At 40.1% G+C, this 17800-nt stretch overlaps 1 protein-coding gene across 3 annotated transcripts in view; it reads right to left on the bottom strand.

Annotated features, from left to right (window-relative positions):
• The window catches only part of usp54b (ubiquitin specific peptidase 54b), a 62017-nt gene that overhangs the window by 35619 nt on the left and 8598 nt on the right, over positions 1 to 17800 (bottom strand). For 2 of the 3 annotated variants that reach the window (XR_012597487.1, XM_074662815.1), the window contains exons 2-3: positions 15160 to 15726; positions 4150 to 4242 (exon numbers count right to left, since the gene is read on the bottom strand). Coding sequence is in view for 2 of the 3 variants with exons in the window: in XM_074662815.1 (XP_074518916.1) it covers positions 4150 to 4242; positions 15160 to 15315 (249 nt within the window). In the remaining variant the exon portion in view is untranslated. Of the gene's footprint in view, positions 1 to 4149; positions 4243 to 12019; positions 12223 to 15159; positions 15727 to 17800 lie in introns of those variants that run through there. The other variant, XM_074662816.1, reaches the window with a different exon arrangement.

Genomic DNA, 17800 nt, shown 5'->3' with positions numbered 1-17800 from the left:
CAAAATAAAAGCCCCCATAATCATCACTTATCTCCGCTGCTACAAAGCAGATGTTTAAAACGCTGTTAAAGTTCATTTGGTGCCTGTCTTCTTCAGTTATTCAAACACTTTTATCCTTGTTGCCGCAGGGACTACAGCTACAAACACACTGTGAGAACAACATTACATCTGTTGGATTCTGACAAAGGGAGGGCGGTGACAGGACGCGTAATGAAAACTGACAGCAGAATGTGAACACTTAACACGGTGACAATACCTTTGATTTGTACGCCTACATCTGACTCACAACACAACACAACCACGAGCCTGTGTGTGTGTGTGTGTGTGTGTGTGTGTGTGTGTGTGTGTGTGTGTGTGTGTGTGTGTGTGTGTGTGTGTGTGTGTGTGTGTGTGTGTGTGTGTTTGGTGCATCCCAGCATGCTTAGAAAGATTTGTGAGCATCTCAAGGTGCATGCGTGTGTTACAGCCTAACGTGTGCAGCATGCAAGTAAGATTTGTATGCATGTGTAGGTGTGTGTGTATGTGTGTGTATGTGTAGCATCCCAGCGTGGGCTCTGCTAGCTCAGCGCTTTCAGTCAGCCAATTAATTACAGGGAAGCGCAGGAGACAGAACAGCGTGTAGAACACACACATCGACACTGCTACACACTCGCATGCACACACACACAGATCTCCACTGAAGCACATTACACACAACACTTCCCTTCGCTCAGACACATATTTGTCATCATGGATGCAACAAATGGTTGGAGCAGGGCTGCATATGGACTGGTTCATTATGAGGGACTCATGGTGTTTCAGATCTTCAGCTCCTGACTGGTTTCTGTCTCTCTGCAGATGCTGGAGCTCAACACGGACTCAGTTTGAAGCTGGGCAATAAAAACATATAATGTGCCGTTTCTTATTCAGAGGAATATTCTTCAGGCTAAAAGGGTCTGAAGCATGTAACAGGGTTCGTTCTGACGCAGCGGGGTCAGAAAAACTAGAAAAAGAAGAAAAGTGGGGAAGCAAATCTAAAAGAAAAAAAAACTATCAAAGCTCCTGATTTGGGAAGAAAACACGTTAACTAATAATTTAAGCTTTACAAGTAAAAGTAAATATTCAAAATCAAGTCTTTATCATCCAAGTATCATCCAGACCACCCGGATTTTTTTTCATTTTGGTCTTAAAGAGTCAGACATCATGCCTGGAAAGCTCATCTTCTCTTCTTTCTCAGGAACCGTCTCAATTTTTTCTTTTGCCCAAATAGTTGAAGAGTTATGGTAATGTGAACATCTTGCACCAGTACCGTAATACTCCAGATATCTCCAGATATTAAGCCTGTTTTTTCTTCTTCTGAGGGCTGTGAAGAGTTTCTGAGTGATATTGCAGAAGTCTCCCTTCTACATACAGTGCTACTGATTGAAATATCCACTTTAAAATAGAGATAGACCGATATGGATTTTTTGAGGCCGTTACAGATACTGATTATTTGTTGGCAAGGAGGCCGATAACCGATACTTGAAGCCGATATTAATCTGCAGTCAAAAGTGAAAATATTGGCGTAAACAATTTTGAACAATACAAACTCCAACCCTTAACTGTGATCAAATGCCTTCAAGCATATGTTTATTAAACAGCTCCCACACTTAGCAGCATGTTTTACAAAGTTAAATAAAAACTTTAAAAATAAATAGCTAAAGTTTTCTACATTAAATAAAGCTTTCCAAAATTTTAATGTAACTGCAATAAAAACTGGACAGAATAGAGTTTGTGCTGCCTATTACAGGCATGTAATGCATATGATTTAATTTTTGTGTTTAGTTTCACATGACTGATTTTACTTGACCAGCTAGGGCTTCCATAGTGTAGACAGGGAGAAATTCTGTGCAGAGAAGCATTAGAGCCAAAACAACACAGTTTTAAATGGGTTTCATATCGGCTGTCATATTAAAAAAAAGGCAGATGCCGATATGCCCCAAGATGCCAAATATCGGCCCCAATAATCGTCCCGGAGGATAATCGGTCTATCCCTTCTTTAAAATGAGATTATCAGCACTGACATAAGTTATTTCTAAATGCTACGTCTCAGCTTCCTGATAGGGTCGAGCAGGACCAGATTGATTTAAGTCATGTTGAAGTCTCTTAGACAACAACACGCAGGCTGATGAAGTTTAGTAGTGAGAAGAGAGATCTGTGTTTTTCTCTGCTGAAAACGATTTCTGTGACTGATTTTGTAGTGATGGTGGACACTGGAGCCAAACTGTCAGACAGAAAAAGGACAGAACAGCAAAAAAAAGATAAAAAGGAGAGTGATAAGTTAAACACTGGCTCCCTGTCAGCTATAGGATCCAGTATAAAGTTGCACTATTGGTTTTTAAAAGTCTTCATGGGCTGGCACCCCCATACCTAAGTGACTGTCTTAACCTGCATGCTCCAGCCAGAGCACTCAGGTCGACACGCCAGGTCCTTCTCCAGGTACCAAGAGTGAGGCTTAAAACAAGAGGGGACAGAGCTTTTGCTGTGGCTTCCCCTACTCTCTGGAACAGTCTGCCTCTATATATCAGGACAGCTCAGACCCTTGAGAGCTTCAAGACCTTTTTAAAAACACACCTCTTTGCACTGGCTTTTAATACTAGTTGAGCAAGACATCCATGTTTTGTTTTGTTTTTTTTGTTTTTTTTTTACCTTTTTTCTATTTATTATGGGGTCCTCTTTTGCTATTTATTGTCTATTTGTTGTTTTTACTGTTTTTATTCTCTTTTAACACATTTTTATTGATTTATTTTTAAAAACTTGCTTTTATTTGATTGAGTTCTAAAACTGTGCAGCACTTTGGTCAACCTTGGTTGTTTTTAAATGTGCTATATACATAAACGTGACTGATTGATTGATCGATCGATTGATTGATAGAACACGAGCTAAAGACTAAAACACAGGGGCTAAACTGTTAGTGAAAATGTTGATTCCAACCCACAGTCAGCAGTTATTCTGCAGTGGTCTGTTCAAACTTGAGGGTCTATCAATAAAATTAAGACTATGGTTTGCGTTAGCTCTGCTTGGTAGATGACTGGCAGGATATAATGAGGATTCACTTAGATTACACGTTACGGACGCTTCTCAGAGCACCAGGCTTTCTGTAGCACTAAATGTAGGCAGCTACTAAACTATGGTACAAATTGACAAAGTTTGCTTGTTGTCACGTTTGAAACTACGTAACTGTTAATAAATACCTTACCCACTCGCGTTGTATCGAGTATAAAGTGTTCTGACACAAAGAAAAAATGCATCAAAAAGAAGATCTAATCTCCTTTCATTTCCAAAACAAACACAAGCCTTGTTAAGAGTCACATCTTCACAACAGTGTGCGTGAGATACCAGGCCAGAAGGTGTCGCTGCAATCCACAGTCTGTTTAACCAATTCAATACACCTCTGTGTAGACACCGTTAGTTACACGAAGCGCATTAAGATGTTACTCAATTTTGTGCCTCATCAATAGTGAAAATGACACCAGTGATCTTTATGTATGTTTATGTATCTGATTTGGTCAATAAACCATGACACAGATGGTGCCTTTTCGTGATGAGTGGGGTTCATTGACACAATACAATACACAAATGCCATGTGATTATAAACTTTGGTAACTACTGAGTACACAAAACAGATCTGTTTAGTCTCATTAGTTTTCTTTGTAATAGATTTTTAAATTGTACAGAGACTTTATGGACACCTTCTTTTCTTGCCCAGTGTTCCCACTGTTAAATGACTTCTTTCAACCAATAGTACAACAACAGCGCCAGAATCTGAAACTTTCACCTCGACACAAGCAGCAGAAAGCTCCAGGAGTCAGATCTGATGTGTCATGAGATGAGAGGAAGGACATCCAGAGTTAATAAGATGAGTTTATCCCAACAAAGAAAATTCAATCCAAGAAATGCCGGGCTAAACTAAGCTAAGCTGAATCAAGCCCAGATTTTCAAAGTTAAGGAAGGCCAAGCAAAGAAGAATGAAGAGAGGAAAATAAGTGAGTAATAGACTTTCAAACAGCTATGAAAGAGCTGCTTCAGAAACACCACCACCTTAAGCTGTCCTCAGAGGAAAACTGGAGTCTTAATGCTGAACAGAAATGTGTGAGTCATCAGAGGACACAGGCTGAGTCTGATGTTTACCTTCAGAGCGCAGAAGATACAGGAGTCTTCCATGCACTTGTGTGTGGTGAGCTGCCGGAAGCTTCTGCGGAAGATGTCGAGATGCCACAGTACCTGAGAGACAAAACACAAGCACACAAAAATTAATTCAAGCGGCTGGACCAGCTCCTGAGATTTAAAGGGGATATACTGTCTCTTTTTTATTTCGCCATGTAAATATTTTCTCACTGCAGTCCCAGTGGGACTCAGGTCTGTTTTTTCCTCTTCTCTGCTATCATTCCTTTCTTCCCCTGCCCGTTCTTCTTCTTCTCTTCTTTCTCTCTGAGCAGGTTGTTTTTTTAATGGGTTTTAGTCCTGTGTTTGAGTTGTCATCTGCTGCGTCTGGCAGAGAACAGGGACATTTCCAGGATCTACTTTAAAGAGGAATTTCCGGTATTTTTAAACCTGGGAGCAGTTTGGATTTGTATGGGGTCCAAATGAATGATGTAAAAAGTGCAAAAAGTTTTGGAGTTACGTAATGTGGTAAACAATTTCAGACAGGGTCAGATGAGAAACCACGGCTGTTGGGGGATGGATTTTGAGTCTCACATACTGTAAAGATGATGCTTCAAGTGTGTGTGTCTAAGTGTTAGATAATTTAGGCTTCTGGAAGAATGGAAAATGGATGTGTGGGGCATGTTATATTTAGAGAAAGTTATTTGGAAAACAAGATTTTAAAAACCAAAAACAGCCCCTGTTGCAGACAACAACTACTGTTGGTACAACATAAAACAGGAGTTTAACCCTTGTGGGTCCCTTTAATTTACAACCCTTTGAGGACATTAGAGAACAAAAATTTCCTCTACCCCCCACCCCCCCCAAAAAAAAAAATTATATATATATATATATATATATATATATATATATATATATATATATATATATATATATATATATATATATATATATATATATATATATATATATATATATATATATATAAATATATAAATATATATATATATATACATAACCATATCACATTGATATTTTTCTGAACCTTTTGGCTCAGATATTTCAATTATCTTTATTTCAAATTAAAAAATACCGTAATTTGACCCTTTAAATGTCTTTTTGATTACATGATGTCACCTTTTTTTTCAAAAATACACATACAATTAGTTACTTTCAAAGCACGAGATGTTTGCAGTGTCTTTTCTTGTGTACCCCCTGATACTCTTTGTCATGAGTACCCCCCTCATGTGTGTTGATGGTTCTTCAGTAGTAGATTGTAACACAACTGATTATAAAATGAAAGTCCTTTCATTTAACTACTTAATTTAAACATTTAATTCTCTGGCATTGTCTTCTTTTTAACTCAAATGACACATTAAAATAAATAATATGTTGCCTTGAAAACAAATACGTCAAATAAATAAATAAACAAACACAAAATTCAAATAATTAGCCTGTCTTTGTTGTATTTAACTCTTATAACATTTACCACAATGAATCGTGAACAAGTCCCCTTTAAACAGGGATTTAAACTTTAAAAATCAGGAAGAAAACACTTCAAAAATTGATATTCAAACTCACTGTAGAAGTTTTATTATTTTTATCTATCATCTGCTTATACTGCGTATCCTTGGTTGGGAATTACTGACATGGAGGACAAAAATGTTCTCTAAAAAAAAACTGCTATAGAAACATACACAGTATTTTTGCCTCTTTTTTTCTCAGATCTTCAAATCAACCTCAGTCCTATTCAGAAAACACCAAATATGTCATTATTTTATTTGTTAAATTTGATTAGGTTTGAAGTTCATTGATTTGAGCCATAAAAGTAGAAAAAATATTAAACTGTTGTGTTTTAATGAAAGTTTTAAGTAGAGGACAGTTTTGTCCTCAATGGGTCATAAATTTGCTTTCAGTGTTTGTAGACCTTAGAAAAAGTTTGAAATTAGAATTTTAAGATTTTTCATGAAAAAAACCTTCTTACAAATTATCATTCCATGTGAAATGATAAAACCAACCAAAACCAAAACCGTGGCCAAAAACTGAGCAAAAAATTACCTGAAAGGACAAAATTGTCCCTGATTACCCCTAAGCATTAAAAGGGTTGTCAATGATAACCACAAAAGTTTCAGTGATTTATAAGCTCTAAAATACCAGACTGGGGAGATCAGAGTGGCAGTTTAATAAAAGTGTTTCCATTCTTAGATCAGATGCAGTTGTTGCTAAGATCATGTCATTACAGACAGTTGCCACAGTAACGCGACATGCTTTCTGAGTGCACAGCAGTCAGAAACAGCAACCGAGAGAGAAAATGATGGAAAGACCCAGAAGGGAAAATTAAAACCATGAGCTGTTTTCCTTCAGTAACATGTTAGGGAGAAAGGTTGTGTGATTTTGAGGTCAAAGGTTAAAAAACTGAGCTCATTCAGACTGCTTCATCCTCACTCTCAAACAGGTACTGCTGAGGAGCCTCAGAAAACTTCCTGCTTCTATCAAACTTACTGATACAGACAAGGTGGGCATGTACTTCCCTGTAGCTTTAAAAAGTGCTAGACAAATTTGTTTTTCTAAATTTGGAACTAAAGACTTCCTTCAATGTGAGAGGGGTTGCAGGGAATCAGCTTTCCACAGCTTTGTGTGCTTTCCAGCCATTTGGAGCTAATTGTTTTTCCCAGCAGCTCCCGCTGAGTGTGTTTTCCACTTTGTATATTTTCAGCAACAAACGAGCAAAAGGCAGAGATTCAGTGGGACGGAAAAAAAGCGTCCGGCACAGAGCCCAAAGAAAAGAGGAAGAACTGCTGGAAACTAGAGGAGAAGTGGTCTGTGGAGGTAGACCTCTTCGTGTCCTTTCTTTCGCTCCCTTTCTCTCTGGTGCATAATTAGAGGGAAGAGCTCTTAGTACATCCAGCATGCTGAAAGATAATATTGACACAACACAGTCCCTGAGGCTTCCACTCAGATCTGCAGCACAGGACCACACACTCAGAAACACACTTACATTAACACCTACAGCCCAAAACACACACACAAACCAATACGTACAGCAACCTTAGCTGTACATTTCTGAGTGTGTGTGTGTGTGTGTGTGTGTGTAGCAGAGAGTGATAGGTGGAGAGAAGAGGGGGCGGAGGATGACGGACTGCATGCTGACGCTGGTGTATGCTCTTTACCTTTCCCCTCCTCCCTCTCCCTCTCCCTCTCCTTCCCTCTCCCTCGTTTATTTGGTCGTGATGAATCGGCTCCTTGCACAGCACTGCAGCAGCCACAAGGAGGGAGCACTCGCTCCATGCCCAGATCTCACTGTCCATCCATCCATCTTCCCCTCAGGACATCCCCCTCTCTTTTTCTTTGCTCTCTTTTCATTTGTATCATTCTCCCCTTTCCTGAAACAGAAGGAGCTAGCTAGCTTTAGCAGCCCTTCCAATGACAGATATACATGTGCAGTTCTTCAAGAATCCACTTGAGGCAGGCTGCAGAAACATCAGAAACCACAAACACACACAGGTGTTCTTTACAGCAGAAATAAACATGTTTACAGCCTGGTTCAGCATTTCCAATAAGGCTGCTGCCAACAATAGTCTTCAAAACTCTGTATTAGAAACAAATGGGTGACATCACAGATGCTACACCCATGTGTTATGCAGTCTATGGTTTTAACACAGCAACAGTGCTTACAAACTTCTGGAAGAAGTGCATGTTATAATTCAAAATACAGCAACAAAAAGGTAATAGAATATCCAACCTTTCCCAACTCAAGGCCCACTTTGAAGTCTCAAAAATGTTTGCAGCCCACCTCTGTCCCCATAAATATGGAAGCCATACATTGGCACTTTTTATCATTGAGGATTGAACTGGCTGAAAGGACTGAACTAAACACCGCAATGTGGTCCCGCTGCAAAGTGCTCCAGTTGTTAACAACAAAAGCCCCTATCTCTCATTTGATAATAACATCTAATACTTGACTCAAAAACAAAACATATAAATGAAAAGAATATTTGAATATTTTCAATATCCTTTCAATCGTTACTGAGTTTTTTCATTTCAAACAATATTCTGTATATTTTTGTCTTTATATTATCATAAATATTTTGGAAATGATTTGCGGCCCACTTGCAATACCTTTGCAGACCACCAGGGGGCCATTGCCCACAGGTTGAGAATCACTGCCCAAAGTGATTTTAAAGCTTAACTGTTCATCCTGTTTACCAGCTTATGGTTATAATACAGTATTCCTGCCACATTGCGGCTGTAGCGTGTCTTTGCTAACCGCATTAAACGACAGGAAGAATGCTAGCTGCATTTATACACAAGTAAAGAAGAAAACTTCAGTGATAGTCCCTGAATGGTTTAGTGCTGTAAGTTTCAGAAACTGCGCTCAGCTATAAAATGAAAACATGTGGAAATGTCATGACGCTCCCAGCAGCTCTCTGTCCCAGTGATGGTTAGCGCTGCTGCTGTCCCCTGAAGTGTTTACTTCAACTTTCAAACCAGCTGTTAAAAAAAATCCTTCACATTGTGACTTTATGGCTGAACTCTTCTTTCGAGCTTCTCATTTATTTGGAATATTTTTGGCAAAAGAAGTACTATTGTAACTTATTCCAAGCTAAACTGACTTTAACAACGACCTTGGAGAGAATAAACTCTAAATCAGCCACTTTTACATTTCTGGCAGATGACTGAGAACAACAATGCACATCAGCTGATTATTAGACCCTCTGCAGCCTTTATTAACGACCACATTCAAAATGAATCACTGCGTCCTCATCAAGCCCAGCTATAGAAACACAGTCCAGTTCATAAAGTCATAATCTGTTTGATTTCTGCCCTCCATGACCCCGGCCTCCTACGTCTCTCTCCTTCTACCCACATGGTTTTTCTCCTCCTGAGCATTTTGTGTATCACCTGACACTGCTGTTGTCATGGCAGCAGTCGTTTTCTTTTTTTCTTTTTTTTTTTTTTATTTCCCTGCACTTGTGACCTGGGTAATCTGTCTGCCAGCTAATAGGTTTTCACAGCAGATATTTCGACTTCTACATTTGCATGAAGTTGAGGGTGAGTCTGCTGAAATGTCCCAGTGAGCCGTGGGAGCGAGCCGTGGGAGTGTGGCGCAGAAAGGACCCTGAAACCAAAATTGAAATTCAGACATCATTAATTTTAATATCAACACCTAAGCTGTTCTTCCTGTGATGTAACATAATGTCTGGAAATATGCAAAATATTTCTCTCTTGCTTCTCCGCTTCTCTTCCCTGTGAACATACAGAGCTTCATGAAATGTTAAAAATGTCTGTTTTCTTTGTCCTGCTACATCCTGCACTGCTGCTCAGATTTATTAGACCTCACACACCATTATGCCTCATAAAAATGCAAAATCAGTCCATGCAGTACGTGCCCCTGTATCCTCTATTCAAAGTGTTTTTACAGAGACATTAACGCAGACCATCAGCAAAAGGAACTCGGTAATCTATCTGATGAAAAAAAAAGTCAATTAGTGTTTTCATCAGCTGCAGTGCGACCCTGTCTCCTAAAAATTACATTTTAATATTACTGAGCTGTTTGCTAAATTACATTGTGAGGCAAAATGTAATCGCTGGCTGGATAATGTTCAGAAGTAAAGTTTTTTTTAGTGTTTAATTTAAGAAGCGCCTCATTTATGAGCCACTCCAGTCACGAGGAGGGCAGAGGGGATGGGGGGTTTCGGGCACCAGGGACACAGCGACACATCCAGAGTCCTGGGCGATCTGAAGCGCCCTGGTTTAAGGTTTGGAAAATTAGTGGTTTGAGTTAAACATGAGGAAACACAACTGCAGATACTTCAGTATGAAACCAGAAGCACAGACTGCTGAAGGCTGCCAGCAAATAAACGAACTCTTTAAAAGTAATATTACAAAGCAGAGTTTAGGAGCAAGTATTCCACTGTGAGTGTGATGTGTTACTCAACACGTCAAGATAATATAATCATTAAAAAATGATCCTCGCAGAACTGAGAGGCCACAATAGTCCTAGCACCAGAAATACAAATACTTCAATCCATCTAAATAAAGCAATCTAAGACCTTATCACAGTTTTCTGTCACATTCACCTTGGTGCCTCTTTTGCTTTGTAATAAAACAGTCACTTCATTTCTGCTTTCCTTCCTTATTGCATGTTTTTCCCACACTTCACTTCTTCATCTCACCCCACTTAACTTCTTCTAAATTTGCTCTAAAGAGCATAAAGTACCAATAAATGTTGCTTTTACTGAAATGTTCATACTTTTTATCCATGAAGGAGAAAAAGATCAGCTTTTGATGATTCAGAGCTTGAAGAAAAAAGAAAACTGGATGTCTGCAGTTACTTCATGATTTGAAACACACACACATGCATGATGCAAACACGGTTGGATGAGTGTGAATCCATGTGCCTCTGCTGTTTCTGCTGCTTCGGCGTACTCAGTGACTCCTTTGGCTGTGCTGTATTTGTACACAGCGAGCAAAGTTGCTGAGCATGTACACACACTTTGAATCTCATTAAATTTAACACATCCAAACAGAAAGTCTATTGTTTCTGCTGCTGCTGCTGCCTCTGCTGCTATCGGAGCTAGTACCACCCTGCAGCTCCACTGCAGCAGAGGGGGGTTAATTGCCCTGCCAAAGGGGCCCTCAGGGGCCTGGAAGCAGCAGAGAGTTTTCAATTTTTGTCACAAAAACTGGAGAAAAGCCTTTTTGTAAACGTGGATGTATCTTATCTGAATCTAAAAGGGTAGAAAAATGCTTTTTCTGGGGAGCTGCAGACGTCGACACAGTGAAAATTGTACAGACAAGTGAACCCACCAAAGTTATCTATAAATCAAATAAACTTCAATAAACAAAGCAGAAGAATGAACAAAAGAGCACAATCTTATTTTAAACCCACGGATGTTCAGATGACATTTTCCCACTGTAAAAACGACTAATTGCTTTGCTAACTTTTTGCTAATAAGCGCCCCTCTTCTGTGTGAAGAGCTTACATTCACTGATAGAAGCACATCTGAAAGCTGTAGACTCATTTTTTGGGCTTATTTTATATTTTTTAGCCCTATAACTGCCCATTGGTTAAGTTTAGTTCACTAAATTACCCTAACATTAAAACAAGCTAGGCTAACACTGGCAATGGCTGGCTGGTTCTCCTCATATCATTAGTCCTGCAAAGTTTGAACACTTTAAACCCTTTCAAATACTTTTACAGTTTTTCATCATTCTTAGAGGCTTAAAAAAGTCTGAAACTTCTAATTTGAAATTACTGGATAACAATATTTTGCTAGCAGTGGCTGTTTCACATTTTTAAGCTAGCTGTATAATGTTGTTATTTGCTAATGTCACAGAATATTAATCTCAAACCCTGTTCTTCCTTGAAGCTCCAAAACAGAAGTTATAAGGTCAGTCATGATAAAAGTTATAGCCCTTTCTTTGAGGAATGAATAACTACGTTTGTTTTTTCATAGGTGATAAAGTACGACACTGGACAGGTGCAGTAACTGCTGCACTGGTTGATACTGGATATCAAGCAAATCTATGCTGCTAATGAAGCTAAGTGTACCCTAAACCTGAACTTTGACCCCTCGTATGAGACAGTAAACCTGCTGGAAGCTGAGACAGGCTCAAATAAAATCAGCACAGAGGGATTCAGTGTGGACAGGTAACATGTCTGGTTCAACATCCTCTCCTCCTTTAGTGTGAGTGTGTGTGTGTGTGTGTGTGTGTGTGTGTGTGTGTGTGTGTGTGTCCTTGAAGTGGCCCACTTCTCCCCCACCATGCTCGCCTTTGTTGAGACATTTTCTTCATTTCTAAAATAAACTTTATGTCCTTCACTTTGTCTTTTTATCCCCACTCTTCCTCTCATCTTGTCACAAGCACTCTTCTTTTGTTTTTAAGCCCCTACCTTATTGGAGTCTTTAATCCCACTCTTCCTCCCGGTAGAAGTATCCCCTGTAGTCTTCTCCTCAGTTTTCTCATACTGTATACTCCTCATCCCTCTTTCTTCTCTTCTCCTCCTTCAGAAACTTTTCTTCCTCTCATCTATCCCTCCGCTCGCTTCGGCTCTCCCCAAGCTTCTGCCTCATCACCCCTCTCCCTCTTCAGCTTACTCCAACTCTCTCCCTCTCCCTCCCTCTCCAGTAGTGGAGAAGAATTTGTGTGTGGGTGTGGGTGTATGTCTGGTATGTGTGTGTGTGTGTGTGTGTGTGTGTGTGGGGTGTGTGTGGTAGTGTGCATAGAGGGTATGTTTGTGCCAGCTGGAAGTCTTGGGAGGAGTGTGTGTGTGTGTGTGTGTGTGTGTGTGTGTGTGTGTGTGTGTGTGTGTGTGTGTGTGTGTGTGTGTGTGTGTGTGTGTGTGTGAGTGTGTGTGTGTGTGTGTGTGTGTGTGTGTGTGTGTGTGTGTGTGTGAAGAGAGAGAGGAGATGCACCAGCAGCAATAGCAGCAGCAGAGCGCAGTGTGAGCACCATCTTACACACACACACACACACACACACACACACACACACACACACACACACACACACACACACACACACACACACACACACACACACACACACACTGAAGCCAGACTTGCAGCTCTGCCAAACACCACCGAAACACGCAAACACCCATTAATATGGCCCTAATCTCATCCCTGTCGTGCTTAAATATCAATTTACTGCAGGATGGGGGGGGGGGCATGGGAACTGTGTGTGCTAATGTGTGTGTGTGTGTGTGTGTGTGTTAGCAATTTGTGCATGTCACGAAAATATAGCCACAAACAGCAGCTTAACACTGTCCAATAACACATTTGTATGTGTTATTGGACAGCAGCAGTCGATAAAGCTAAAACGCAGATTAAAAGAGACCCTGCTATTTAGAGCTACATCTACTCATCACCCCCACCAGATAAGAAGAGATGATTGATCTAACATTTTTAAACCAAAGACTTTATGTGTACAAAATGACACTTTTCTATTGCAATAATACATAAACAGCAAAGTTGTGCTGCTACTGACACATCAGGACAAGGGAGGCGGTCTGAACTTGGTCTGACTGAGAGTTAACGTAGCATAAAAAGTTATTCTTAATAAGTCATAAATTCATGTTAATCAGTACAAATGTACGTCTTCTGGTCAATTTTTTTTCTCATATTCATCCACATAGCCCCCTTACCACCAAGCGGTCCAGTACGGATTAGTACAGTTTGGTACGGGTCGGATCAGTAAAGCCTGATCCTTCCAACAGTGCCATTTTGATAGGAGGTGTGTAAGTCCGATGCCAATAGCCGCGTCAGCTACGTAAACACGTGACAGCATAGCAGCACAAGACAGTGTACCCTGCCAATAAATCCAACAAGGAAGACAAACACAACAAAGAGCACACTGTTTGGTAATGCAATTTTCCAAACAAAAAGAAAGTTATCTTCACAAACTCAACTTGAGATCTAACATGGCGGGGTTATGTGTTGTTCTTTATTACCGCTGTTGCACAGGAAGTGACAGTTCTTTCGACCAATGAATGGGCTGCAGAGTTTCTAGCTCCACCTTCTGGGGTCGGATAAGTATGTCTGGCACCCCAACAGAGGGGTACAAAAAAGAGGGATGTGGGGACCTGTCCCGGATTTAGTCAAAAGAAATGCCATAAAATGCGTGCCATACCGAACTGGTAGAAACAGAGCTGTATTCAGGGCCTGTTTCCACCAGTGCAGTTAAAGCATTTTCAGCACCCAACATCCTATTTCCAAAAATCCCCTTGGCATCAGCAGTTTATTGTCGCTATACCCTCAGCTGAAAATGCGGTAGCGTTTTGAAACACCACCACGCTCCTCAATGTCATTCCTCTTTCACCAATTGATCAAAATAAAAAGGGGGCAGGACTTCTGATTTCACTTTGTCAACAACAGCAGCAAAGACCAGTAACACGGATAACCTCACCACACGTTCACAGCTCTTTACAGCTCTACGTCTTCATATTCCTCAATCCTTCTTAGATTTACATTCTTAAATACCACAGAATGAGAGCAAATAGCACAAACCATAGCATTTTACATAAAATTTAATGTTCATTATCTTGGAGATCAGAAATGTCCTGGGGTAACTTTTAGAACCATGCAACAATATGCTCCAGTTAGAAATGCTATGAAGATGAGGTTGTGGGCACCACCAGTATGAAACTAGTGGTAGTGGACACAGGCCCTAACTCTCTGTGTGATGTTATTCATTGATTTACTTAATTTATGTAACTCAACTCAACTTAAAACAGTAATTCTCTTTAACAAACTCTTAATCAAAAGACGAATTCTTGTAATATTGTAGATTAATGTTCCTTTTTAATAAGTTGGGTTTAATAAGAGTTTGTCAAAAACAACTAAAATCAATTAACTGTCAGAAGTTTTTTTGCATTATCAGTTTGAACTCTTGGTTTGACTAAGATATTTAACCAAACTTCATGTTATCGAAGACTTTTTAACAAAAAACCTTCCATACTGCATCAGGACTGGACTGATTCCAGGATTAAAATGTCTTTTTCCAGATTTAACGTGTCATATCCTCATCACATCAGCAGCATAGCTCCCCCTTCCCCCCTTTTTTTACTACATTAGTCCAGTTGAAGACAGATAAAGTACTGGGACAAGTTATAGTGCTATAAAATTAAATAAAGTCATCTTATTTAATATTTTAGGGACAGTTTAAGACTTCAGCAGGCTCTCAATTTCTTCCTGTGACACCCTGCAGGCCCTGCTCCACAGCCACCCTCACTCCAGTCTTTGTTCAGCGTTTTATGGCTCAAACTGGTCTTAGGCAAACCAGCTGAGGAGCTGAAAAAAGTGCCATTGAATATTTTATTGGATTATTTTTTATTTTTTTCTTTAATTCAAAAACAATTTGAAATATACAAGCCCAGATGGTTGAATTTTTTAGTAGAGACGAGAAAAGAAATGGCCCCAAAAGTTTCCATTTTGATGTTTCTCTTCAAACTCTTTCTAATAATCTTGAATTTGTTTGTGTGTGTATGTGTATGTGTGTGTGTGTGTGTAGGTGTGTGTTAATCTGACTGACCTGTAGGGCGCTGTTCAGGAAGCAGCTGTTCTGTCCCGGCTCGTTGCTTAGGCCTTTGCTGGGTGCAATGGAGGTCATGGTTCTGGGGGTCACCAGCCCTTGCACCCCGCCTGCCGCTCCGCCACCCGACGCAAAGTAGTTCCTCTTCCACGACATCACTACCTGGATGCCCCCGTTTCCACGTCGAGGCAAGGGACGGGTGGGGCAGCAGACCAAGCGATGGCGTCTATGTCACTCCCATGGGAGAGAACGAGGGAGAATGAGAGAAAAGCAGAGGGAGGAGGAGGGAGGAAGATTGAGGAGATTTGAGGTGTCTTGGGTGGGGATTCGGCACCCATACAACCCTCCCCAACTGATGTTTTTTTCCTTAAAATCCGTGCGATAGCTGGCCCCGGTGGCTTGGTTTTTCCTTTTTTAGCTCCTTGGATTTAGTTGGTTGTGGTTAAGGACATGTGAGCGTGTCCAAAGCGTCCTTTGGCAGACTCTGGTAGTTAAATGTTGATTAAAAAAAGCTCCTGCTCCCATGTGGCAACCCCTTCAAGGCTTTCTGTTGCTCTTTTAGATCATCTGCAAAACACAAAAAACCCTGTTAGGACACAAGCTGTGGTTATGATGGTAAGAGGACATCTCTTTACAGATTCAACACTGAAATGTAGAGGAGGAAGTGTTAGGAAGAGCTGGTTGAGATCTAGGGCCTGTATTCACAAAGCATCCCAAGGCTAAAAGTAGCTCTTAGTGATGTCATTCTTAAACAAATCTTAGAATTCCTGGTATTCTAAGATTTGTCTCCCAGGATGATTAAAGTTATTCACTAAGTGACTTAGAGCTGTTTCAAGTTATTTAAAGACAAAAATGAGGTCTGAATTGCTTGTATCAAATAAAACAAGAATCTGCCAATAGAACAAGAAAAACGTTGCTCGTATTAAGACGTTACTCTAGTTTCAAGCAAATTTTTCAGGAAACTTTTCTTGATCAATCTGCAGATTTTTTTTACTTGTTATATGCACTTCACCCCTCATTTTTGTCTTTAAGTGACTCAAAACAAGACATTTTTCTGGACTGATAAGGTAAATGTTGCTCATATCCAGTATAATAATAAGACATGTTTTACTTGTGTGGCCGCTGATACTGGTGACAGACTTTCCCAACACGCAAAACACAGAGTATGCTTCTTGTGACAGCTGTTAAGCAGGTGACCCACCCTTAAGCAGTTCAGTAAATGAGCATATGAAATTCTATGACAATCCTAGGATTATTAAAATTAAAGAAAGGGATCTTCCATTACAGATTTTTTGACTTCTTACCCGATTTTTTTTTTCTTGATGTGTTTTGCTGATACCGACCCAATACGATACCTCTCTATGATAAATCCTGTACTCCGTTGGAGTTGACGAACCATATTTGTTGTATTAAAGTGAGCCTTGTTGGTACCTCCTCTGAGAACACTCACTTTACAAATGTTGAAAGACGCTGTTTTACTAACATTGCTTTACAACGAGAAGTACTCCCACACAGCAGACAGGTTTGCAGCGTGGTTTGATTTACAGCAGCTGTAAAGTGTGACGGTGCTGAAAACACATGAAAACGGGATTGGTCCAGATCACGTAACAAAACCCGATGCTATCTGATCCTACAAAATTAGCCATATCAGGTGATACCAATCAGTGCATTGTATCGGGACGTCCCCTGAAGAAATTGATGCCAGCAGCCTTAGCCTGAATGGTCGCCTACAACGCTGTGTGAGAAAAACTCGGCTTGTGCGCCGTTATCAATGCTCTCGCTTGGGATTGCAGCATGTATCACCTCTTCTCACACTGTTGCCTAATGTGCGTGCAAAGTGGGGAGATGACGCATTGATTTGTTAGGAAATGCACTCCAAAGTCAGTCTCTTCACTTGTGCCTTGATCCTATTCCCCTCTTAATACTCTTTGATTCTCCTCCACAAGGTTTAGCAGTTTTGGTTGTTCTGCCAAATCAAACTGCAATTTAAAAGGATGCCATCAATCACAGGAATCACTGACAGCTGAGCCCACCAATTTTATCAAACACATTAAGTACGACCAGCATGGACAGTAAACTGACAATAAGCAAATCAATGTAATCTGCATGTGACTGAGGGACGTTTAAACATTTTGAAGCTGTGTCACAATTAATTTAATTCTGCTGAGTTTCATCATCATAATGTAAAATCAGGTAACACATGTCTTTAGGGATGGGAACCTTTCACACTTGAAACGATAGAGTACTGATGCCCGGTACCTAGCAATCGGTACCGGTACTTAACAGTACCAATTTTCGGTACTTTTTAGTGTTTATGTGGTAAAAAGTATCAATTTGTTTAATAATAGAATATAAAAATACTTGGATTTAACATATTTATTCTTCAATATATAACCTTGCAATGCTGTGTTCATGTCCAGCATGGGAAATCACCTACTCTTCCACTCCCTCACAGTCATAAGGATGCATTTAGGTACCTAAACATGGTACCTTTTGGTTTTATCTGAATCGGTACCCGGTACTTTTGACTGAATTCGGTCAGTTCCTATATAAGTACCTAATTCGGTACCCATCCCTACATGTCTTACTACAATCCAAGTTATGTGACTGGTGAATGTTACCGTTACTTTTTTGCAACAAC

Source organism: Halichoeres trimaculatus, unplaced genomic scaffold (genome assembly GCF_033239565.1).
Source record: "Halichoeres trimaculatus isolate MK-OKI-2021-1 unplaced genomic scaffold, fHalTri1.1 fHalTri1_scaffold_23, whole genome shotgun sequence".
NCBI classification, from domain to species: Eukaryota; Metazoa; Chordata; class Actinopteri; order Labriformes; family Labridae; genus Halichoeres; species Halichoeres trimaculatus.
This window is presented reverse-complemented; position numbering and strand designations above follow the sequence as displayed.